The sequence below is a fragment of the Aythya ferina genome (assembly GCF_964211825.1).
Source record: "Aythya ferina genome assembly, chromosome: Z".
Taxonomy (NCBI): Eukaryota; Metazoa; Chordata; class Aves; order Anseriformes; family Anatidae; genus Aythya; species Aythya ferina.
The window spans coordinates 63,503,564-63,530,085 of NC_140299.1; the positions used below are offsets into that span (position 1 = coordinate 63,503,564).

The 26,522-nt window shown below is 44.5% G+C and overlaps 1 protein-coding gene across 7 annotated transcripts in view; it reads left to right on the forward strand.

Annotated features, from left to right (window-relative positions):
• Positions 1-19,617: 19,617 nt before the first annotated feature.
• The window catches only part of ZNF608 (zinc finger protein 608), a gene marked incomplete at its 3' end in the record, with an annotated part of 83,395 nt that continues 76,490 nt past the window's right edge, over positions 19,618-26,522 (forward strand). For 4 of the 7 annotated variants that reach the window (XM_084504032.1, XM_084504028.1, XM_084504033.1 and 1 more), the window contains exons 1-2: positions 21,387-22,102; positions 23,040-24,091. In XM_084504032.1, the coding sequence (XP_084360158.1) occupies positions 23,201-24,091 (891 nt within the window). In that variant the 5' untranslated portion in view covers positions 21,387-22,102; positions 23,040-23,200. Of the gene's footprint in view, positions 20,430-21,004; positions 21,036-21,386; positions 22,103-23,039; positions 24,092-26,522 lie in introns of those variants that run through there. The other 3 variants (XM_084504030.1, XM_084504029.1, XM_084504031.1) reach the window with 3 other exon arrangements.

The following is a 26,522-nucleotide window of genomic DNA, read 5'->3' on the forward strand; positions in this document are numbered from 1 at the left end:
ACATAACCTTGCACTGGCCTTTGCAAATGATTTGGACCAATGATGTGCTTAATTGGGAATTTAATGGGCAAAGGAGATGTTCTTTTGCTTTTCCACTCTGCAGTTATGTTCTGCTTTTTCTTCCTGATAACTCTACTGACTTTGAGGAAAGTACACTTTGGATAAAACAAAATACCAAAATAAGATAAGATAAGATAAGATAAGATAAGATAAGATAAAATAATAAAATAAAATAAAATAAAATAAAATAAAATAAAATAAAATAAAATAAAATAAAATAAAATAAAATAAAATAAAATAAAATAAATAAATTTAAAGAATGAAGAATGTCACAGTGCAAGAGGCCCACGCCAACTTCACAGCTGAAAACCAGAGGAATTTGCAACATCATGGAGCAAGCAAATCAAGCTGTAAAACGTAGTGAATAAGCATGGTGTTCACTGAATTAATCTCCAAAAGAAAAAACACTAGATCCTTGTGGAAAGTTACAGCCACTAGCAGTGAAATTAAACTTTGTGACTGCTAACACTTTTGAAGAGCACTGAAGAATACTTGATCTTATCATTCTAATCATAAATATCTCCTTCGAGCAATATAATCCAAGAATCACTGCGAAGATTACAGCAGCTGAGACTATTCTGAAGAAAGACTGTGCTTGATGCCACCCAGCTCAGCTTCTATTCCTGTCTTTATAAACTCTCTTTAGAAAAAGTTTAGAAGGCAGAGGTGGGTGTCATGGGTGCAAGTGTGCCCAGCTGGATGTACTTTTCGAACAGGTGTCTGTGTTGCAAGAGGAGCTCAACAGGCAGCATAATATCCAGGAATCTGAGTGGAAGATTGATAAATGGTATTATACACTGACACAGGCCAAGCAACAGTGCTGCTTTAAGTCCTGGCAAGGGGAAGGTAAGCTAGCTTCCAACCCTGAAGTGACAAAACTTGCCTGACTCACAAGACAAGGAAGATGGACCCTCCTCTCTGTATGGAGCAGGAGGAGAAGTCTCCCCCTTGTCCCTGAAGTGCCCCTGCACAACAGATATGATGCTCTGGGGCTGGAAAAAGCAGGGTTTTAATAACAGTTAAGACCCAGGAAAGGCAACCATGCAGATTTGGCCCTGTCAACCACCTGTGTTAGAAACAGTGCCACAAAAAAAAAAAAAAAAAAAAAAAAAGTTAGTAATTGGAGAGTTTTCTCTGAGGCACCCATTTGTAATCTAGATAATCTCTCCCGAGAGGTTTTCTGCCTGCCCAGAGACCACATTCATGATGTTATGGAGAGGCTAACAAGCCTGGTAGGGCTAGAAGACACCATTCATTCATACTCTTTAATGTAGGGTCAAATGAGGCTGAAACTCAGAGACTCTAAAATATCAAAAGGTACTGTATGGCCCTCAGGAAGATGGTGAAGGGATCAGGAGTGCAAGTATTGTTCTCCTCTGTCCTCCCAGTTGGTAATTGGGACCCAAGAAGAAAGAGATGAACAGACCAAGTGAGTGATTGGCTATGTGGCTGGTGCCATGATCAAGGTTTGGGGTTCTGTGATATTAGACACACTTTTGAGAAACCAAGCATGCTGACCTAGATGGAAAGCACCTGACCAAGTGGGGCAAGTGTTCTGGGCAGTGAGCTGGCTGAGTTTATTAGCAGGGCTTCAAACTAGATGAGGTGGGAGAAGAGATTGTACCTCTGAGTGATGGGAGATAACCTGGGAAAGTTGTCACTTTAGGAAACAGAAAGGTAATACTTGTGAAATGTTCCAAAGCAAGTAGAAAGGGCTCCTATAAAAAGGTGACGCCATTGATAGCTCAGCTGAAGTGCCTCTACGCCAACACAGGCAGCATGGGAAACTAGCAGGAGGAGCTAAAAACCATGGTGCCATTAGAGAGCTATGACCTGAGTGCTATCACAAAAACATAGTGGGACAGGTCACATAACTGGAACACTGGAACTGAGGGCTACAAGCTCCTCAGAAGAGACAGGCAGGGAAGGAGGGGTAGGGGTGTTGCCTTCTATGTTAGGAAATTGATTGGTTGAGAAGAGATGCCTCTGAGAAAAAGACACTGACAAGTTGAGAGCTTGTGGGTAGACGTTAAGGATGGGACCAATAAAGAGCACGAGGTGGTCGGGGTCTACTACAGGCCATCTGATCAAGGGGAGCCTGTGGATGAGGCCTTCTTGCTTCAGCTACAAGCATCATGCTTACACGCTCTTGTCCTGATGGGGGACTTCAACCACCCTGATGTCTGCTGGTAAAAGCTACACAGCAGGTTGTAAGCAATCCAGGAGATATGTTTAACATAACTTCCTGGTCCAACAAAGCAACCAGAAGAGAAGCATTATTCTTGCTCAGCAATGTGGATGAACTCATAGAAGAGGTTAGGATTGGAGGCCGTCTGGGCTGCAGCAACTGTACCCTGACTAAGTTCCTGATTCTGATCAAGGAATAAGGGCCTGATGAAGAGCAAAGTCAGGACCCTGGACAACATGATCTAGTGGGTAGCATCCCACTAGATGGCAGGGAGGTTGGAACCAGATGATCTTTAATATCCCTTCCAACCCAAACTGTTACATGATTCTATGATTCTGTGATCCATCCTAGATTGCAGGATACCTGCTTTGGATAGAATATGCTTCAGAATTCACCATCAAATTGAATTCAGATTCTATCTAAAATCTCTAGCTTTGATTACCTCCGAGCTCATCTTATAATTAGCGAACTACAACAAGGTGAAATACATGAGACAAATGAAGTTGTTGAGATCCAACATAGCTACAGAACACAGAGCAATGTGGCTCCTGCTGTGGAAAGCACATCTCAGCTATTGCTAGCTGCAGAGATGCCAAGGTAAAGGTCACCTAGCACCCAAGGCAGATATTCATATGGAAGCTATAATCTAAGTAGGATGCTTACTCTGTCTAAAACAGAGAAATTAAAGCAATGTACAACGTGTTCATCTCACAGAAGGTCAAGAGAAAAAGGTAAGCATTTCAATGGTAAGCACTTGCACAGAGATTCCAATTTTCTTCTTTTGTAAGGGGCATGGTCAGATTGTACCCGTACGATAATTACTACGATTAATTGCAATATTTCACCCCTCTTGTAGTGTATTTATGGTAGGCAACTGCTAAAGTGAAAAGAACTAAATGACTCTTGTGTTTAAATATAATTTTATTCTCCCTGTACTGATGATTCTTTTCAAGCACAACACATCATTCTGTGAATCACTGAACTATTTATAAGAGTATTGGGCCTGTACATAATTTTCCTAATATAGATGTAACTAGCTTTCTCACTTCAATGTTACCCCAGTAGTTTAAGGAATTGGTACTGCCCTTCAAGAACACAGGGAATGCCTGGGAATGCCTATGATTTTTAAAATACAGAACTCCATCTTGACTTTATTTGTATGAAAGCCACTTTTGCATTTTTTCTTAAGCCACAGGAAGTATCAACATGTGTAAGGTGTAAAGACCATCAGAATTAGAGCCCTTGTTAAGCTATTTATAGACATTAGAATATGTCACAACAATAGTCCTATAAAAGGAAGACCAAGAAATGTGTTTTTTAAAGATCTTCAAATTGATATTTATGTAATAAGTATGAAGGAATATGTTTGTTCTGCTATGAAAATATCTGTAAATAACTTGTTTCTGCAATTTCAAAGAGCTTTTTGCAAAATGCGACTGTAATCCCTACAAAGTTGGTGCCATTTAGCTAGGAAAAAAAAAAAAAAAAAAAAGGGGGGGGGGTTCATTTAAATAAGTATTCCTTCATTCATATACTAGGCTCTAAAGATATAAGCAGCTTTACTCTCTGCTTTCACTGCTCCCAAACTTTCTGCGTATGTTTGTCAAATTTTCCTTTTGCAGTGGTTAGAGCAGGGCACATCTGACTTTTTGCAACTAAAAGGATAAAAATTATTTTTCTTTAAATAGAGCTATGGTACAGGGAGTACAAATCTATGTTTAGGAGTTATCAAGTCTCTTCTCTAAAATCAATCTGAAAGCAATATTCAAGACATACAACCCTAAAGAAAGTTAAAGCAAAGACTTTGAGTGACAGGGATTTTTGTTTTAGTGACAACAAAGATGAAAATCCATTCATATCCATTCGTGCCTGTTGATAAGCCACCAGAAGATGTTCACGTAACTTTTGTAGAGAAAAGCCATCAACTGACAAAATGGGCCCTCTCAAGAAACAGGATGATTTCAAATAAGTGAAAAGCATGGAACATATTTTCTCTGTACACGTGGTAAAATTGAAGGAACATGCATGAGGATACCTGACGTTGCTTCTGAAGGTACTGCAGCCTCAGTGCACTGGTAGCACCAAGGGTGTCTGCAGGTTTGCAGAGTAGCTTTATGAGGAATGGAAATTGGATCTGACATGCCTGGTGGGAATTGGATCTGACATGCCACTTGTGGGAATCTCACCACTCTGTGGGAGCCTCTGTGAAAGGAGACCTGCAACTCCACAGACCCCTGCTCCAAGATTATTTGAATGCTAGAAGTAAGAGTGAGAAGCACTCTGGAATGACAGATTCGTTATCCTTGTTGATTGTTTTGTTCAAGTCAAACCGAGTTGTGAAAAACAGACAAAGCAATCACCTTTATGCTTTTGAAATGTATATGTTGGTGACAGATTTACATAAATTCTACTAACAAAGTTCATCTCCCCCTTTCTGATTTCATGCTTCACAGCAACCTACAAAAACGTCCAATGGGCAATAGAGAAAGCAGCATTCAGAAGAAGGAGATGGTCTTAGTAAATAAGCATTTAAATACTTCTTTTTCTCATTTTTTGTCGAACACCTGCAAATCAAAATCACATTATTTGACCATAGTGTCTTGTATATCATCCTGTATAATTGCTCCTGTTGTATTTTTTTGGCTATGTGGAGTATGTGTCAATTACTGCTTCCAGATTTGGAGATGTATATATTCGTTATATCTTTCCTGAAAAGCTTGAAAATAAAAGTGTTTTCATTTAGATTATTAACGATATGTAAATGGCAACATAACTACCCTTGATTTGCTGCCACTACCTTTGAAATATTTAAACATTGTTATTACTTAGCTCAACATTCCAGTTTTATCTCTGAAATTAATGCTTTTAGGCTCAATTTAGGCTTGTCAACAAATAATGATCATAGATGTGAGCTGGTTCATAATCCAGAGGTACTAGGTTACAATGTGTTGCCATGGAAACTGTGTTTTATTGCATTTTCTCTACTTGATTTAAGACATTTGACAATCATAGCAACTGTTTGCCTGTCTTCCCATATCATAAAAAATTCAAAAACACAAACAACCAATAGGGGAAATTCATAGAGTTCTTGGACCTCACTATAAAAATAAAAATGAAATGACAACCTTATATTTAATAGGGACCTTTTGTGAATAGTTTATCTCACAGAATGTCTAGGAGTGTTGGAAAATTCAATCAGTGGTTAGTCGTCAAATGGACCTGTCTTGCCTGTGGTTCATTTTGTTTATTGCATCATATATCTTTTATGATCACTGGGACTTTAGCCTGAAACAGCATTTTCTTTAACAAGAGCCATGTTTCCTCTAACATTGTTTATTGCATCTGAAACATTACTCTTTGAAACCACGGTACATTTTCAATTGAGCAAAGGTCTGTAACGGAATACAGCATGTCTGTGTTTATTCAGGATCCTGGGTAAAAAATATCCCAGTTCATGTAACATTAATCACTTTGCCAGTGTTCAGCTGAGGTCATTGCCACATTCCTAGCAGTATTAAGCTGAGTAAAGATTAATCACGTACATTAAACCCTGCAAGGAAAGCACGTGAAGCGGATTTGAAATTAGACATTTGGTGAAGGACTAAGAGAGCACTGTAACAAAATATGTTAGCAGTGCTGTAGCAAGCTTTCAGAATGATATGAGATTTTTCCTACTATGTTGTCAGCGCATCTATATTTAAGGCTTTGTTGCTGTCTCCTTTATTTAACCCATTTTTAGAACTTTTGAATAAAAACACTAACATCTTCTCTGAATTGCAGAGAAGACTTTTTCCCTTTACTTATTCATATATTTTAAAAATGCATTAGTGTATTCTTATATAACTCAAATTGGGATTCTGGGATTTAAAAAAAAAAAAAAAAAAAAAAAAAAAAGTGATAGAATCCTGTAATATTTTAAGACAGCAACGTTAATAGTCAAAGAGTATTTAAAATCTGTTACCCTTTCACACTTTCTTTTCTTTCTGTATGTGCATATATATCAGTACCATAGTGCTTCATATTTCACGCTGATATTGTTGCAAGTGCAAAAGATGCATTTTACACTCTGCCTGTATGCACTGTATGGTAGATTGTAAAAATTCCTTTGTCTATTCTTGTAAGCTTCCATTAAGTTATTTTTATTTCTATTACACTACACTATCATAAATGGGTAATCAAAGCACGGATAATTCCCACTGAAAACCCCCAAGGAGAAAAACATTTAGTGACATGGGGTTTACAGTCAGTCATCTGTGTCCTGAGAATATATTGAAGTGTCAAAAAAACTAAATTCATGCTTCAGAAAATTTAGGAAACTAGGCAATGCAGCAACAGGAGTGGAAACTAAACTACCGAACTATAAAAGAATGCAGACTAACATTATTTTGCCATTCTGCAATGGCCCAGCAATGGTCTGAAATAACAAATGTTCTCTTTGTTCAGTACACCTAACCCCAAAATCAAGACTGGCCCCAGCTGTAGCTGTGTAATGTTGTGTCCAACCATACTCACAGCAAGTAGATAAACATGCCCTTGTAGCCTCATCAAAACACAAAATAGATTCCTGGCTATTGCTAGATGGACTGAATACTGTAGGGAGTCATCCTCTCCTCCTTGTAAAGTCGCACACTTCCTACCTTGGTTCTGTGGTGTGCAGGAGGCATATCAGCACCTCAGGTCTCTGACAGGGAAGCATCTCATCTTTGTAAGGAATCTTATCCTGAAAAGGACCCCCAACACCAAACTCTATAGGCTTCAGAAGAATAATGATATTTCACCAGGATTTCAGGCATTATTAAGTTTTTAACCACTTTTCTAATGAACCTTCACTGGCCAAAAGTGTTTTTGTTTTTGTTTTTGTTTTAAGTGGAGAAAGTAATGAGAAAGTCTAATGCTTCCCTGCATTTTGAAAGAAGTGTTCCTCTTCAGGATTAACAGAGACATTGGTAATAACTGAAGGCAGAAGATGCTTTTAGTAGAAATGAAATTTTTCAGGAATGTTTTTCATGTGTGTTTTTCACAAATTTATACCAAACTGACGTCAGGAAACAATTGTTATTCAGATCTGATTGGCATGTACTCTTGATACTCCTCTGTAAAATTAGTCTTTTCCCATCAGTCATCTGGGAGGTTTCTCTAACAAGTTCCCACCCCACTTCCTGAGACATATTATAATCATGGCTTTTGTCATTTAGAAATAGGTCTTGTGTTTGCTGCAGGACTTTGGAATTAATTCTGTGACCTATGATGACGATGATTCAGTAGTGTATAGAAAACCACTCACGTGCTGAACATTCTGTGTATGTCCTGTAATGCTTATTGCATGGTTTTCTGTAACAGCAGAGATTTGGACTTGTAGTAGAAAATGTCCTTTCTTAATGTCTGCTCTGGTGACCTCTTACAAAATGGTAAGAGGTCCAATAATTTAGATTGTGCTCCTAGTTCTGCCATGGACTTCTGGCAAGATACTTGAAGTTGCATCCTTTTACACCACCTACCTACCTAGTTAGTAGTCTACTAGGTATCTCCCTCTTATTTAGGCTTCTGCCACATACTTTGAACTGGAATATTATGAATATATGAATATCTGTTTACAAAAGACACCACACTTCCTCCTTTTTTTTTTTTTTTTTTTTTTTAACTCTAAAATAAGAGGTAAAAAATTATTTTTATTTTTATTTTTTTTAAAGTTCCCTGTTTTCTGTCTTTGAGAATATTTACTTCCAAAACCTTCATTAAGACAAGTTTAAAGTTAACTGGTAGGACCTTGCAGTACATCAAAATGAATGCGTATACAACATTGCCTCCAGAAATCACAGAATCTCAGAACCACAGAATTGTAGGGTTTGGAAGGGACCTTGAAAGATCATCGGGTCCAACCTCCCTGCCAAAGCCCTTCTTGCCCTTCTTGAAGACAAGAGTGATATTGGCTATTCTCCAGTCTTCAGGCACCTCTCCTCTTCTCCAGGACTTTTCAAAGATGATAGAAAGTGGTTCGGCGATCACCTCTGCCAACTCCCTTAGCACACGTGGATGCATCCTATCAGGACCCATGGATTTGTGTGCGTTGAGCCCACTCAGACGCTTCCAAACCACTCCCTTGTCAACAAGGGGGGAAATCTCCACTTCCCAGACTCTTTCTCCTCCCTCCAGGGTTGAGGAGTCCCAGGGGGGAGTCCTTGAAGCAAAGACTGAAGCAAAGAAATCATTCAGTATCTCTGCTTCCTCAGCATCTCCTGTTACCAGGACACCCCCCTCGTTCAGCAAGGGACCCACATTATCCCTAGTCTTCCTCATGGTTCATTTTAGATGGCTTGATCTGAGACTAAATTGCACCAGTAACAACCCCATTGGCTTTATGTGAAGCTGCAATATTCTATCATGTAGGTAGTATAACCATTGTTAAAAGTTTTACCACCATAACAATCTGATAATTTTATTTTATTATTATTATTGATTGATCTCCCATCTCCCATTACTGATTTGGAATTCATACTGAGTCTTTACCAGACCTAGGATTCAGAATGTGTCTTAATGAGGGAAGAAACCAGAGGGTAACACAGCTAGAAATTAGGTGATTTTGTGTTGTGTTTGTTGTATCTGGAAGAAGTCATGCAGAGATTTACTTTGCTTTGGCTTTCTTAAATCACTCACTGTGTTGCAATCCACTCAAAAATACACAGACAAAGATAAGAAACAGTTATTTTCTTACTCCCAGTTTCCTAACATTTTGGAGCATTCTTCTACAGTCAATGGCCTGGCCAGAATATTACGTGTGACTCTTCCAAGTCATTTGTCTTCCAAACCATTTATTGCTTTCAGCTCAGCTCATCATCTCTTACATATGTTGATCTAACAGCCAAACCTCTCTGCTCTGCTGTGAAAGCAGGTTTATTTCTTCCCTTCATTTGCCTGGGATTTCCCATATGTCTCTGTGAGTCCACATGAATCCCTGTCCCAATACCTTGACTTCTTTGCTTTTTTTTTCTTTTTTTTTTTTTTTTTCTATTTTCTTTTTTCACATCAGGAAGTTACTGCAAAGTGAACTGCTGTGAATTTATAGCACAGCCATTCTTCTGCACTATATTCCTTGCGGATGCTGTGAGGACAGAGGCAAATCTTTTCTTTTTACTGCATCTGTGTCAGTGGAAGTGGTGTCTATCCCCATGTGCTGAAAGTTTTTACCTGTTTTTCTGAATTAGGTGCCTTCATGACTTTGTCTTAGTCTATTCAAGGCAAAATGAGGTGAATTGGCTGAGGTGTTTTGGTGATTCAGCCGGAAGGTCTGCTGATGGCAGCCAGGGCAGCAGCCCGAGAGGTCTGTGTCTTTGGGGTAGGGTTAATTTAAGTGGCACAAGCCAGCTTCATTGTTCCCTGCCATGAAGAGGGGTGCTTGTCCCTCCACATCCTGCTCCTGTGCTCCCATCCTCCCACATGCTGCCTGTGCCTCGGATGGGGGTGATGCTCTTGTCAAACCGGCTATGGTAAGTGGTGAGCCAAGGGAGCTCAGCAGGCCAGCAACTGGTTCAAGTCCACCTCACTTAGGGGTCAAATGGCTGGGCAGTGGAGAGGATGGGATAACACAGCTTAAAAAAGAGGGAGAATGGGGCCTGGGGAGTGGGACTGCCCCTTTGGGGTGCACCCAAAGTGGTGCCCCTGTGTGAGGAGGAGCATGGTCGTGAGTGCATTGCGAAGTCGCAACAGCCCTGCCCGCCTCACAGGGACTTCGCTGGTCCCGAAACAGCACACAGATCACCTGCTTAAAGTACAGTCACTGCACACTGATCACTGTTTTGTTTTGTTTTGTTTTGTTTTCTGTTTGTTTGTTTGTTTGTTTGTTGTTTTTTTGTTTTTTTTTGAAAGATAAGTAACACCCGTGGCTGGGACAGCAAATGTGTTTTGGAATTACATGACCAAATTTGACCTTACTCTGCCTAGTAATTAGCAAGAACTTTCTATTAGAATCAATGGCTTAACAACAGTGGGGGCAGGTTCAGGATATGGCTATTAATTAGACTGCAAACAACCAAAGCTGAGGAGGTAAAGTTGTTCCTACAGTTACACAGACTTGTTCGTCGCCATTCCCCCCACATCTCCTAAAAGCTACCGAATGCCAGCTCTACCCACTGAGCTTGCCCCCTCTCACTCACTTCTGTCTAAGTGGGTTCAACTGCTTAAATGCAGGGAATAACAGTTTTGCTAATTTGTCTCATTTTGCCTGAAATAGTCTGGGGAACTATCAGGTCAGTGCAAATGCGACGTGCTGTCCCCAGGAGGCTTACAAACAGTACCTCTTCCACTGGCACAGCCATTTGCTAAGTGAATGTCCATCTCTACCCTTACAGTCTGCTCAGGAGATACCCAGTGATGTCTTCAGAGTAAGACACTTTTAAGGAGCAATTAGATATATATTGGATAAGCCATTAAAACATCATTTCATTTTAATGATTTGTATCTGCAAGAGGATGTAAATTAGTAATGGCTTATTAAACTTTACAGTTCAAGTTATTCAAAAAGACCAGCAAATAGAAGATTTTGAAAATGATATATATGTATGTATGTACTTATACTCACATGCATGCACATACTCACATTACTGCAGGAAGAGCTAAAATTATTATTATTTTTTTTGTCTCTCGTAAAAGAAATGGCTCACACATGTTGTCCAGCTTGAAAGTTTCCAAGAGAGCTGATTGCCAGCAATTATTTTATATTTTATAGTGCATTCTTTCAGTCTGTATATGTTTTTGTTCATATGGCATGCTCAGTACAACACAAAGATTTGTAGGGATTGGGATTCCTAGGTCCTTCCTGAAGGCTTATTATTGTGGAGCCTGCTTAAAAGTACTTTCCATAGTGGCTGGCTGCTCCTGTATAACAAGCTTTCTCTGGAAAAAGGAAAAAATAAAAAAAAAAAAAAATAGAGAGGACACTAATTTTCCTCATTCTGAGTAGGAGGTATAATGTCTTTATAAAGTAATAATTAAAAGAAAAACAATTACTGGTGCCTTATCTGGACCTTGCAGCTGTACTTCTCCCTTTTGCATTAACAGTGTGTGTTCTAAGGTTATGACAAACCATGAAAATTGCATCTTAAGAGGAGTTTTATTCTTTTTCCTACGATTTGATTGAAACAGACAGCTACATTTTGTGTATATATAATTAGGCAGTAAAATAGGCTTTGAAGGCAGATTTCTGTTTAGTATGTGAGTCACACGCACAACAGTCTTTCATTCAGCAACCAAAGACTGATCTTTTTAATGCCTCAACTCGCTCAACATGTTTTCTGAATGCTACATCTTGCAGGAAAGGAAAAAAAAAAAAAAAAAAAAAAAAAAAAAAAAAAAAAAGAGAGAGAGAAGGGAAAAAAATGTAAAAACAGATTTTAAGCCATATTTCTCTCCTTCTTTCTGTTTTTTCCCCATCTCCCCAAATGAAAAACAATCTGAAAAGCCAATCTAGCTAGTCTGTGGTGATTTAACCTTATGACAAACTGATTTTTATCATCTTTCTTTACAGATTGTTGTCCAGGGCAGCACTGAATGCTGCACCAGCTCTAGGCGTATCTAATCCCTCTCATAAAAGGCCATTGTGGTAGTAAAACTGAGACCAATGGCTTTTTCATTCTCCACCTCTCAGCACTCCAAAGTAATGACATTGGGGTCTCCTCTTCATGTTTTTCTTTTCAGATGCATAGTTTCTCCTTTTAATAAGTCTAAAATAGAGAGAAATAAAAGGAACACAATCACATTTTCCTCAAAGCTCTTTCTATAAATACCTTCTGGAGAACTGAACTTAGGAACAATTATCTGCAGTCTGAGTTGTTGTGACACTGTGTGTGAATACAGCAGTGTATCCCTGGAATTTTTTGATCATTCTGAAGTATGTGAACATGTTAAAATGTTGGGCAGATAATACTTGGGGCTTCATATTTTCTGCCTAGGGTCACGTTCAGGCATTCTTCCTCACACTGAAGCCTGTGGAACTGCTGATGTGATAACGGTATTACTTGACACAAGCACAGTTCTCACACCTCGTCTTTGCAAAGTAACCATGTAGAAGCCATTGTCCACTTACTTTATGCACTTGCAATACAGCCTTGTCAACAACATTTTCTCCAGCAAGGACAAATTATAAACAAATTTTATTACATAGAACAAGTAAGAAGAGTAGATAACAGATATTCTTCCCCCTCCCCCCCAAAACAAACAAACAAACAAACAAACAAACAAAAACAGCTTTTTTTTTCAAAAGCCTTGACCTCAGTGTTTAAATGTTTTTATTATTAATATGTTAACGGATTATATTTCAGAACTAATTCCCCATTTTGAACAGCAGTACAAGAGAAAGTTGGTCTGCATTTGATTACAAAATTTTATTTGACCTCAGAGGAATGCTTTTAACCAGCAAACTATGAAGTGCTAGATAAAAAGATTTACAGCTAGAAACAGTTCACACAAATTCATTTCTCCAAAGTAAAAAAAAAATGCATTTTAATAATTCTTACTAATATCAATATACTTGTAGGTATCTTTTAATATCATAATTAAAAATAAAATCAACAACACTGTTTAAAAGCTATAAAACATTGCCCCAGGCAAAATTTTAACACCAGTGTTTTAATTCTGAGGGTGTGATATTTGAGCACTTAAAACTACAGAAGTGTAAAATTAAAAGGAAATTTTAAAATAAAAATTATACAACTAGTTCTTAAATATCAGATCTGGGAGAGAAAAGGAAGGAGGACTATGCACTCTGCAAAGTACTTTTCCACAGTCCACAGTGCAGAGTAATTCATAAATATCCTTGTCATTCAAATACACTTTGGAAAGGTTCTCTTTGGCATCCTTGATGAATATGAGCTAGAATATACTCCGTAGAAGTAATGAGGGAATGACCCTCAGAACATGTTTTTTTCTTTTTCTTTTTTTTCTTTTTTTTTTTTTTTTTAGCATTTCAGCTGGAAAATAGCACCGCTGGTTCCAGGACACCAAAGACAACAAAGGGCTCCAAAAGTATCCCTGAGCATCTCCTATCATTCAAGACCTCTTTATTTAGAATTTCCAAATTCTAAAATTCTGTATTTACAATTCTTCATTTAGAATTTCCATTCAGAGATCTTCTATCCCAGAGGTTGTTCAGGATGCCAGTGCACCAGGCATGGCTTTTTTTTTTTTTTTTTTTTTTTTTTTTTTTTTTTTTTTTTTTTTTCTGCACATCTGTAGCGATTAGTAGAGCCATAGCATGGTTTGGGTGGGAAGAGACGTTCAAGACCATCCAGTTCCACCCCTGCTGCCATGAGCCAGGACACATCCCACCAGACCAGGTTGCCCAAAGCTGCATCCAACCTGGTCTTGAACACCTCCAGGGTGTTCAAGCATCCACAGCTTCTCTGGGCTACCTGGTCCAGTGCCTCGCCTCCTTCAGAGTGAAGAATTTCTTCCTCAGATATAATCTAAATCTACCCTCTTTCAGTTTAAAATCATTATCCCTTGTTCCATCACTACATGCCCTTGTAAAAAGCCTCATTATTCTCTCATTCAGCATATAAGACAAAATGTCTGCAGTCATCCCTGCTTAAGGGTTTTGAAAGCACAGAGATTCCTTACATAATGCAGATATAGCTCAGACCTGTCTGTGATTTTTTGGCCTATATCTATGCAGCTACTGTCTAAAGGCTGGATGGATCTTCTTCTTAGACACCAAGAATGCAGTTCTGCAGTTTCAGGTAGATCCAGTGAGAATGTGAGTAAGCCTGGAATGTGAGTAATGTCTCATCTGATCCACCTTCCCTTTTCACTATAAAAAAATCCAACTGCATTATTTTTGCCTGAGGAACTAAGGATGTTTTTACATCCACGCATTGTTTTTGTTACCATTTCAAGGCAAGATGACTGAGTCACAGAGAGAAGTACCGTGACCTCCCCAAGGTCAGACAATAATTGTGACACAGCTGAGAAAAGAACATCCAATCCCCCATCCTCTGCACTAATGAGATCATTCTTCCCCTTTTGTGTTTGCACTGTCCTCCTTTTCTGTCTCCCTCTCCTGGTCTCAACACCCTCCCCCCCCCCCCCTTTCTTTTTTTAAATTTTTGTTTAATTTTTTAATTTTTTATTTTTTTCTCTATTGTGTTGATCTCTGTCTCCTTATGCTTCTTTTCCACCAGGTCCCTGCCTGTGCAGCTAAAGGTAGGTAGGTATCTTGGGGTTTCTCTCTTCCTGCCTCCAGTACAGCAAAGGAAACAACAGGAGAGCAATGAGGACTGCCAGAAAAGCCAGGGGCCATAGCTACCTGTTCTGGTATACATACACATGCTCTCTTCACTTGTAGCTCCAGCAGCACATATACTTCATTTACTAATACGCGTCTCAGCCTGATTATCAAGATCTCAGGCACTCATCTTCTCCTAGAGCACTTATTTTCTTCTGCCACACTGCTGCAGTTTTTAAATCTACAAGATAGCAACTCCCAGACACGTTCTGATAACTTCTGTGGTGATTTTTCAGGGTCGTCCTCTTCAGGGCTCTTTTCTCTCAAAACTGTAGCAGCATGTTTTCCTCGTTCCTCCCCTGAGGTTGGCATACCTAACCTCGGCTTCGAAAACTTTCACAGATTCATTCCTCACTCCACACACTCTGCCTCTTAGTCACCATTATCTTAATCCTAATATGTACTATCTGATCTTATCTCTGGCTGATTCCTTCTGCTTACCCAATGTCAGGCTCCTGCCTACTCTCTTCTTTCACATTGGACAACAAATTACTCTCACCACAGCTTCTGCTGCAGACTCCTTACGTCTGACTGACTACTTCTCTGCAAATTCCATTTCAAGACTCATCTTCCCTCTCCCTGGCCTATGACTCCTAGCCTTCTCTCTAATAAAACAATCTAATCCTATTCCCTAAGCCTCAGTTTCATTTCCCCATGCTCATTTGTTCTCTCTGAAAATCTGAAGTATGGCACCCAGCCACTGGCCTTTTGTACATTTTTCTCCCTAGCACTACTATAATGTGGATGCTGCCTGACTAAAATACTGTACCTTCATCCATCATTTCTATTACAAATTATAATCGACTGTGAAACATTATGCTATTTTGTATGAAAGTAGCTGTAAAAAATACAGCATGCAATAGAGTGCTAAGACTATGACAAAACGCCATAACAGATTTTAACATGTATTGCCTGTTTCCTATCACATGCAGGCTATTAAACAATAAATACATGTCTTTAAATATTGTCTGGATGTTTACACAATGTACTACATAAATAAGTAAGCTGTTGTTTGAATTAGTTGGGGGGAAAATGAGTATACAGCAAGCTGAAGGCTACATTCATGTCCGGGTCAAAGGTTTGTAGAACAAATTCTACATCAGAATTTCACAGAACTGTTAACTTAGGAAATGGGAGAGACTAGCTAGGTCATTCAATCCATTCCAATGCCAAAATACAATGATTACTGATAGTATTTGTTTTTTAGTGTATTTTCCAGACTAATGTTAAAGTCCCATGCAATGGGACTTAAGAACTTCCCTTGGGATGCTATTTATTTCACCAGTTAGCAAAATCCTTTGTCAGTTTTATTTTTCTTAATCTTCAACTGTTGTATTTCTTATTTTTATCCCTCTTGTTCTTAGATAGTTTATGTCCTGTGTACTGGTTTCTGTCCTGCGTACCCTTTAGACTGTGCCCCTATCCCCCGAGTAAATACAAATATACACACAGACTCTTTCATAAATCATTCCCTACAGTTGCCAGTTGCCAGGTCATTTTTGCCTCTCATCTACAAACACCACAGTGGTACTTTGTGTTCATACATTACATGTATTTATATGCAGAGATAGTGACCTTCAGAGTAGATATCAAACTGAGAGTCGTTGTGAATATGCAGATAAATGGAAAGGAGCCTACGGACTACTCTAAAGAAGAAAAGATTGTTAGCCTTGCCTCTTTCAAAAAAAAAAAAAAAAAAAAAAAAAGTAACATAAGTATCTGCCAAGTCTATAATGACTCGTCTGTATGTTTGTATCACCAGTTCCCACACTTCAGTTTATGGATCACTGGCAGGCTGCAAAGCTGTAATAAATTATCCACAACTAATCTGCAGCGCCAGTGGTTTGCGCACACTGACTGCAGACCTGACCAGGAGACTGCGGGACAGGCTCTGACAAGTTCGTGGGGACCTTCAGGAGGTGATACCCCCAAATATTTTTTGATCAACATGATAGCGTCCCGTGCACCGCTTTTACATCTGCTGTGAGAAATGGTGTATGTGTACGTGTACACAAAGGAAGCGCCGCCCGCTCTTTGCCCAATTAACCCGGTAAATAAATCCGGGGGGGGGGGGGGGGAGCAGATTTTTGTCCTTTGGGTGCAAGGTGGAGGAGAAAGGGAAAATTTGGCTTCAAACACCGCGGACGTGCAGGGCTTGGTACCGCGCCTGAGGGCACCCAGGCGTTATAAATACATAAATAAATACATAAACAACCAAACACGTGGCGCTGGCGAGTTTCACACGAGCGAACAAAATCACGGCACCGCACGGCGTCCCGCGCGCGCTCCCGCCGCCGCCCTTCCCCCACCCCCCCCCCCCACCCCCCCCGCCACGGGCCGCGCGCTCCGGCCGGAGCCGCACGAGAGCTCTGATGGGCCGCAGCCAATCAGAGGCCGGGAAAGCGATTTCTGCGGCGCTGATTGGCTGCCCGCCCCGCGGCCGGGGCGCCGGGCGGCTGGGGGAGAGGCGCGCCGCCGCGTCCCGGGGCTGCGCGTGCCCGCGGCCGAGCCGTGATTTATCCCGGCGGGAGGGGGGGGGGGGAAATAAGGAAGCCTCGGCGCACAGCACGCGGGGATTTAGGGTTTTAGGCTGTCCGGCAGCGCACGAGGAGGGCCTGGCGCTGCGCATTGGTGCTCGCCGGTGATTTTTGTCTAGGGCGCGCGGTGCGTGCGCCTGGCAGGATAAGGGGAGTGGGGGGGGGGGGGGGGGGGGCGGTTTCCTCAGCCGCATCAATTAAAAGCGGATTTCCTATTTTTAGGCAAACACCGCTAATTTACTGGCCTGCTGTCTGTCTCGTGAAGCGTGCGGCAGCACGAAGGCGCGATGTATTTCGGCGGGCGGGAGGGCGGGCGAGGCCCCTCTGAAGTGGGGAGGTTTCTGCCCTGACACTGCGGTGTAAATTTGGGCACCCGTGGGCAAAATGGGGCAATAAATAAATAAATAAATAAAAAATCCTGCTTGGGGCCGGTGCGGCACAGCCCTCCTCCGATGCTCCAACCCATGCAGGGCTGCCAGGGCTTTTTACCCATCCCTGGGCGGCCGCAGGAGAGGCCGCTGCGCTGGCCACTGCTCTGGGGAATTCAGGCGATGGTGTGAGGCAGATAAAGCAGAGGCATTCTTGCAATCTCTCCCGGCGACTGTTCCTTGGCTAGTTAACAGACCATCTATTCAGAAGCAATTTTCTTTGGGCTGAAATTATGTGCTGACCGTAGCAGATCGCTTCCCATAATACCCCTTCCCCCACCCGATGCTAAATACAAACTGTCTCCTACTCACTGTATAATAATGTGAAAATGACTGTAATTTCGCAGACGAGAAGCAGCCCAAAGTGAAACGTGTCTAAACAGAGGTCGATATTGAAAAATCAGGGCTATTACCTAAATCTGAAAAATACATATCGTAAAGAAACAGGAACAGCGATCTGCAACTAAGGAGGCTGAAAAAAAAAAAACAAACCACCCCACCGCACACCCGCGCAAACCCCACACCCACACCCCCAGGTCTGGCCTCCCTGCCCTGACTGCTGGTCACCGATTTCCCCGGGGGACCCCCCCGCTGTACCCTCCCCTGCACCCCCTCCTCCAGCCCCCATCTCCGTGTGGCACAACCCCGTGTGACACGCCGCCCCACCGCTCTCCCACGCCTTGCACGCCCAGGTGCAAGCGTGGCACGGCCCTGCCCGGCCCTGCCCGCTGCCCCTCCGCTGCCACCCGCCCCCCCCCCCCCCCCGAGGATGCCCGGCTGCGAAGGGTTAAAGGCGATTGAAGGCAGCGGCGTGGCACAATGGCTCCCCGGCTAAACAAAGGGGGGTGGCGAAGTGTGTGTGTGTGTGTGTGTGTGTGTGAGTGTGTGAGTGTGTGAGTGTGTGAGTGGGGGGGGGGGGGCACCGCTCCGGAGCGACACAAAGCCCGATAGGGAAGATTTGTGTTACTAATTCCTGTGAAAGGATGTTCACGTGGTAGTTATATGGTCGCCGGCGTTCACAGTTCAGTGCCTGCAGCAGTAAATCAGGGGGCTGGGAACAAAAGGGTTATTTTCTGCTCCCCCTCCTTCCGAAAAAAAAAAAAAAAAAGAGGAAAACGAAAAAAAAAAAAAGGGGGGGGGGGGAGGGAGGGTTGGGGGGAACCATCACCCGACCTGCCTCACTTAAGCCATGTTGCAGAAGGGAGCAGGGACCGCGGCCGGCCAGGGGATGGGCGCTGCGGATGGGGTGCGGGGTGGGCTGCGGTGGGCTGGGGGGCTCTGCCCTGCCCTGCCCTGCCCTGCCCGGCCCCAGCCCCCAGCCCCCAGCCCCCTCCCGCAGACACTGTTTGCTTTTCCCCTCCGCCGAGCAGGGGAATAATCGCACATGTGTATTACCAGCCCCCTCTCGCCGGCCTCAAGCTGTTCTAATCCCGAACGAGGGGGGCATTTAAAAATTATGAGCGAGGTGCCTAAATTGCCTCTTTGAAACCGGCACAGGGAAAATAATAAATAAATAAATAATAATGATTAAAAAAAAAAAAATCGTTCATCGCCGCTTCCAAAACTGCCCTGAAATTAAATTAAAGAAGCGAGATGAGGGAGCCTTCCTCCCAGCGTGTGAGTCTTGGCAGAGCTGTGATACACCTTGGGTTCTGTTTTTTTTTTTTTTTTTTTTTTTTCCTCCTCTCTTTCTCTCCTTTTTCTCCTTTTTTTTTTTTTGTTTGTTTGTTTTGTGTCTTTTTTTTTTTTTTTTCTGTTTTTAAGCCCAAAATGTCACACGGGGTAACAGAAAACGGGAAACCTGGTGGGCTTGCACCCGGCGGGCTGCAGCCGGCTGGCGGGGGCATCGCGTGCAAACCGCGCGGGCGGGCGCGCGCGTTGCAAGGCGCCGCGTGCGCGCTCGTCCCTCGCACCGCCGCCCGGCAGGCCAGGGAGGGAGCGGCGGCCAATCAGAGCGCGCGGTTCCCCCAAAGCCGGGCTCCCATTGGCCGCGGGCGCGGGGGCACCGCGAACAAAGAAAAGTCCCTCCAGGTACCCGGCCCGGGCCGCGCGCCCGCGCGCCGTATCCCTGCGCGTGTGCGCGTGTAAATCCCCGCGTGTGTGTGTGTGTGTGTGAGTGTGTGTGTGAGTGTGCAGGGGTGTGAGAACGGCTGTGTGCCTGCAGGGGGGTGGGCTCCTTTCCCACACACACACACACACACACACACACACCCGCTTTTATTTTTTGTTTTAATTTTGTTTCTAGAAAGGGAGGTTCATGGTATCTGGTGCTTCTCCTCTCCCAGACACAATAAATCTGTTGAAGACATCAGGGTTTTTTTTTTTTCTTCTGCTTCCAAAAAAAAAATATATATATATATATATAATAATAATAATAATAACAGTAAAAAGCGGCTGCAACAAACACACACTCTATGCAGTTAGGAGGAAAAAGGTCAGCTGGCGCCCATACAGACCGTAAGTACGGTTGCGTGGTGTCCGTAGCACTTGGAGGGGATTCTTGTTATTTATTATTTATTTATTTATTTTATTTATTTTTTTTCCTGCGAGTGGTGGGGAGTTGAGGCAGGGCTCTCCGGGGCTTTGAGGAGAGGAGAAGCCGATCCCCGGCGCAGCGTGGATGGAGCCAGGAGGGCGAGCGCAGCGTGCCCACAGCCACCCACACCCCCCGTGCGCTGCGGGAAGGGGGCTGGGCGCCTGCCGGGGGTCCGGGCTGCCCGTGGGGGACCGGAACGGGACGGGACGGGACGGGACGGGACAGCTCGGCTGGGCTCGGCTGGGCTGGTCTCGTCACGGGGCAGCCCGTTGCCCGCCCGTTATCCCCAGCCGCAGGGCGAGGCGGCCGCGAGGCGAGAGCGCGGAGCGCCCGGTGAGGCGAGGAGCGGCCGGTAAGGCGCCTCGCCGCAGCGCTCGCTGCCCTCCTTCCCTCACACGCCGCTGCGGGTGAGACGAGGCCGGGCACCGGGGCTGGGCGGGTGTGGAGGGGACGGGGACGGGGACGGGGACAGAGCCGGGGGAAGGGAGGGGGGTGTGTGTGTGTGGGGGGGGGGGGGGCTGTGGCAGCGGCTCCCCCTCCGCCGCCGCCGCCGAGGGGCCGGGCGCGCCCCCCTCAGCGCTCGCCCTCCGCCCGCCAGCCAATGGCGGCCGGCGGGCGTCACGTGACGCGCGCGCGCGCGCCGCCCGAGCCGTAACGGAACCGCCGCGCCGCGGGGGTTGGCGGTTGCTGGGCGCGAGCGCCCTCCCCCCCCCCCCCACCCCTCAACACCCCCCCCCCCCTCCTCTCCCTCCTCCCTCTCCTCACATTCCCCCCCCCCCCCCCCCCCCCCGCCGCCGGCAATTCATTACGGCTTTTAGCTTCCCATCGCCGGCTAATTAAAAATACTAAAGCTTAAAGCTCCGCGGCTGTCTGACTTGTTGGGGGGGGGGGTGAGGGGGGGGGGGAGGAGGAGGGTGGTGGTGGTGGTGAGGGGATGGGGGGAGGAAGGAGCCGGGCTGCGCCGCGAGGCTGGCGGAGACAATGAGGGGGGAGCGGTCTGTCCTGAAGAAAAGGTCGTCTGCTTTATCTCCTCGGGCTCTAATTACCGAATTACTTACCGCGTGACTGATTAGCTCCCGTGTTGTGTGTGTGTGTGTGTGTGCCTGTGCCTGTGTGTTTTGTTGTTTAATATTACGATATTTCTCCTCGGCGGCGGGTTTGAAGCCGCCCCCCCCACCCCCCACCCCCATCACATCCCCACCCCCCCCACCTCCCCCGTCAAGGCGCCCCCCCACCCCCCCCCCAAATGTTTTGATAACCGGTTTATCAGATCAGTGCTTACCCCCCCCTTCCCCTCCCCCCCCTTCCCCACCCCCACACCTCCCCCCCCCTCCCCCCCCTTTCTCCCCCTCAAGTTACTTGAAGAAATCAGATCTGTCAGGACGGGCGAAAAAAATGCCACTTCCCAACTAACAGGCGGAATCCAGCCCAGATTTTCAGTCCTTTCTTCTTCTTTTTTCCCTTCCTCCCTTTCACTAATTTATCCCGATGTTAGCACATTCTGTCTCGTAACACCCGGACGCCTGTAGGTTTGTTGCACGGGATCATTACTTACTGCTCAGGCTGGCTCCGAGCACGGGGCTGAAGACGGAGTGGGAAGTTGGGGATAACATTTTTATTTTATTTTTTTAAATTACTGTGATTATTATTACGATTCCGTGCTTTTACTCAGGAAAGCAAACAGGCAAAAAAAAAAAAAAAAAAAAAAAAGCTAAAAGGAAAAAAAAAATACAAAAACAAAACAAAACAAAAAACCTGATGCTCCAGTTCTGAATGTGAAATATTACCTACCAGCTTGTAAAGTTGTGAGGAACAGCAGCAATTTTTTTTTTTTTTTTAATTTTTATTATTTTTCTAAGCGAGGAGGAAAAACCAAACAAACAAAAAAGGACTTCTGATCCGTGTGCCAAAGTAGGGGGAGATGTGTTACTGACCGATTTATACTGGCTGAGATGATACTTGCTTTCTACTTCTTGTTCACTTGCTCTTTAAGTAAAATGAGACACAGAGTTGTTGCTGAGACGAGTGGGAACAGCACTTTGATTTGCTGGTTTAATTAAAAAATGATAAAGGATTAAAGGTAAGCATTATGTGTATATATGTATAAATATTTCGACAGTCGACTGTAAAAGGGAGAGATCCCTTTAAAAATCGTTTTAACTAAGCTTTGTCAAACACACACTCATTTGCGGTCACTGAGGCCACCTTGGTGCAGATCACTTAAAGTGTATGTCTTAATCAGTTTCCTGTACAGTCAGTAATACTATATTTAACAGACCTAACAATTGTGTGACCTAGGAGTGCGTTAGAACTGCTTTTAGAAATGTTATCTTGAGCATATATTTTAAAGAAAGATCTCTTTATTTCCTTTTTGTTTTATTCTTGCCTATAGAGTTTAATATTTTTCAGTAAACATTTGTGTTTATGGGTTGTCGGTTTTTAATAGAAAGCTGTGTCGTGTCAAGGAGAATTAGGTTTCCCCCTTCCCTCAACCCCCTCTCTCCCCTCCCTCCAAAAAAAAAAAGAGATTAAGTAGAAAAGGGGTAAAAGATAACATAGGAAAGTCACAGAACTTCAAGAGTCTGGTTTAAAGCCACGAAATCCATGGAATGCAGCGAGGAGTGAATCTGTGTCCTTCCTTTTCTCCCTTTCGTGCCTAGGTGGTGGTCCAAGGGGTTAGATTACAACATGTGCTCCAACAGCTAGGCACCATTTCTAAGACTGTATTTCCTGAGCTTTGTGGATTTAAATCATGCAGTTATTAATATATTTTTTTAAATTTCTTTTCTATTTGTGGACATGTTTTTAAAGAGAGACTGTGGATGTTGGGATACAACTAGATTAAAGATGCTCACTGTAAAGGCATCACAGCCATTGCCTCTGGTTTAACAAACTTAAGGGGGAAAATGGGGAAATAGTGAGTGATTTCGCTCCCCCCACCTTGGCCCTTTTTATTAGTTGTGTTGTATTCTGGTAAGACCCTGACAAGAAATATCCGACTTTTCCCCTTCTCACAGGAAGAGGTGGACGTGGACTGCAGGTTATAAACCTAGACACACCTGGGGAAGGAAGGCAAGAAGAATTAAAACTTAAAAAAGCCCAGCGGAGATAGACGAATGTCCCCACATCTCCAAAGGAAAGTTCATCGGATTTTAACTCTAGAGATCTCATCTTCAGGATGTCATTGAACACTTCCACTACAGGAAAAGGTGTGGATCCAAACGCGGTTGACACTTATGACAGTGGCGATGATTGGGAAATCGGTGTTGGGAATTTAATAATCGATTTGGACGCCGATTTGGAGAAGGACAGACAGAAATTTGAGATGAATAATTCTACCAATACCACCAGCAGCAGCAACACCAGCTCCAAGGATTGTGGGGGTCTGGCTTCCAGTGGGGCTAATACTACCTCAGCCTTAGCTGATGGCCTAAAATTTGCTTCTGTTCAGCCCTCTGCTCCCCAGGGGAATTCCTCTCACAAAGAGACTAGCAAATCAAAAGTGAAAAGGAGTAAAACTTCTAAGGATGCTAATAAATCTCTGCCTTCTGCTGCCTTGTATGGGATTCCTGAGATCAGCAGTGCTGGCAAGAGGCAGGAAGTCCAAGGGCGCCCTGGAGAGGCAACTGGCATGAATTCAGCACTGGGTCAAAGCGTGAGCGGTAACCCGAACGGCAATAATAACAACACCAGCAACACCACCACCACTATTGCCTCTTGTGGGAAAAACAAAGAGGAGAAACCAGGTAAAAACCAGGGCAGCAGAGGCTCCAAGCGGGATAAGGATGCGGGGAAGTCCAGGAAGGACAAGCAGCATGACCTGCAGCCCAGCCACCCCAACGGCCCCGGGGGTGGCAGTGGCCAGGCCCCCCCAGGGCACCTCTATGGCTACGGGTCCAAGGGCGGTGGGAGCGGCAGCCCCTTCCACTGCGCTGCTGCCGCCGCCGCCGTCGGGGAGGTGAGCAAAAGTGCCCCGGATTCAGGGTTAATGGGGAACTCTATTTTGGTAAAGAAGGAAGAGGAGGAGGAAGAGAGCCACAGGCGAATCAAGAAGTTGAAGACAGAAAAGGTAGGACAAAGCTCCTCTCCACCTCCTCTTCCGTGTCACCCCGTGTCTATGATAAACTTCCCACAGCTGTGTGTTTGGCTCCTGTCTCGTTACCTCTGCTCTGTGTTCGTAACATGCGTCTGTTCTTCCTCTAAAAAAAGACACAAACCTCCTCCCCTGGGTGGGAGACGCCACGTTTTGGGTGTGCTCCTTTCCCACACGATTTCCCCCGCTGTACCCAGACACGGAGAACGTTCCCATCCTGCCCCTGCCTTCTGGTGGCCTTTGCCCAGGAGGAGAAGCCCCGAGGTGACCCCGGGTGAGCTGTCCCCGGTGTCAGCCGAGAGCAGCAGTGCTGGTACCGGCGGGACGGCACGTGGGGTGGCAGGCTGGAGGTGCCCCCACTTGCCTCGGGGGGTGCACAGCTCCAGCTCCTCCAGCAGCAGCTCGGACACGTGCTAACTGTCCTGCCACGAGGCCACAGGGTCCCCACATCCTAGTCGCGCTCTCAGGAGCTGAGGGTGGGAAAAGGGAGGCAGCCACGAGGCCCCTGGGCTGTGCCGTGCCCCTCTGTGGGGACAAGGGATGCTGGTCGCACAGGGGGGCTCCTGTGGTGGGGCAGCAGCCCCCGGGTGCTGGTGCAGAGAGGAATGATCCGGCAGGCAGGCGGTGCCTCTGGTCTTGCTGGAAGGCGGAGGCTGGCAGGAGGGGAGGCACCTCGTCCCGACACACACGTACGTGTGTGCCAAAGGGCTCTCGGAGCAGAGGGGAGCTCGCTGGTCTGAGCCCCGCTGGCGCTTGGACGTGCACTGCTTGCGTGCTGAGTGGTGGAAATGTGTGAAAGGCACCAAGCGGGGGTGTGTGCTTTTGTTCCTTTCCGTTAAGGCAGCCAAGGATGCTTTCTGTACGAATAAATGCCCACCGTTGTGCTCGGAGGGAAGGGTGGAGGCAGAGCACGGCTTTCGTAGCAGCTTGTTGGAGGAGGTTCTGGTGTCAGCGGGAGCTGCTCCATCCCAGGGCAGGCGGCGTTGTCGTGGGGTCTGGGGGGGCTAGATCACGGGTCAGGTGGACTCCACAGGTTGTCCAGCACGGATAACCTACCTACCTACCTACCAGCCTACCCAAAAAGTGGAGCAAGTCGACGCCCCATGAGCGAGTAGTATCAGGGTGTTAGACTGAGACCTCATTGTCTGCTATTTGCTTTTACTGCTTCCCTGAGCGAATGCTCAGTGATGGGAAAACTTTCGGGCTGGTGTTAATGGTATGGTCTGCAAGCGTCTGGGAGGGCTGTAGGTCTCAGGGAAAAGTTATGGCTCTTTATGACCTGTTACCAGCTTTTTAGCATTTCAGTGCTGTTGAAGGTTTTGTAACGTCAAAGTCGACTTTTGAGGATTAGGTTTGGGAGTTTGTGGCATGAGATATTGGTGAAAACTTGAAAATAATTTCAAGGGCTTGTATTTGAGGCAAGGAACAAATCAAATTTCATATTGTATGCATATTACTGCTTTTAAGATAGCGTGTCTCCAGATGAATTTGAATGAGCCTTGTGACCTTTTCTAAATGCAGATGAGAGCAAACCAGATTGATTCAATGCATATGTATATGTTTGCACTTTGATTTATGGAAGTTCTGCTCACTGTGAGAAGGTGTCCTAAAATCTCATACTCTCTTTATTAACTTAGTACAGTAGGCATTTACTTTTGTTGCCAATAGTCTTCAAATTGCAGTTCTCTAATCTGTTTTAACTATCTAGATAAATTGCCCTAATCCAGTCTTCACAATGGTTGTGGTTAAAGAGTCAGAGCCATTTGATTGGATTCAGTGGCTGCCTGGAATGTGGGAGGTACTGCCCTTTTGCAACCCCCTTAGCCTTTTAATCTTTCAGCCAAATGTTCACATTCAACAATTTTGTTTAGCTGGCAATCTGAACATTTCAGTATCTCAAAGGCTGCTGTCATGGCAACAGAGATTAGAGAGTGGTGTGGTTTCTCCAGTTTTTGTGTTCTTTTCAGTCTCGAGTCACACAGGAAATTGTATGAAGAACTCACATACGTGCGAGTAATCGTATGTGCAGTGTAAATGGGACGGTCTGTAAATTCAGAGCAGACACGTACGGGGTGCTTTAGAACCGGTGGTACCCTTGGCGTTGTGGCTGCTGCTCCAATAGGAGGGTTGGAGCGTGGATTTCTGCTAACAGCCAGTGCTGTTGGCACACAGTGACTTTAATACAGGCTTTGCACATTAGAGTCGTGCAGTGTTGGCCATTGTCTGGCACACTGGTGTGCTTGCTTGCTGTCTTAAATAACATCCCTTAGCGTTTCTCTTCCTAGAGAATGTTCCCTACTTGACATACGACAATAATAAACCTCATTGCTGACAGTGGCAGAAGTGAAACTTCAGTGTTTTATGTTTGTTGTTTTGGCTTTTTTCCCAAATGGTTAATAACCATTAG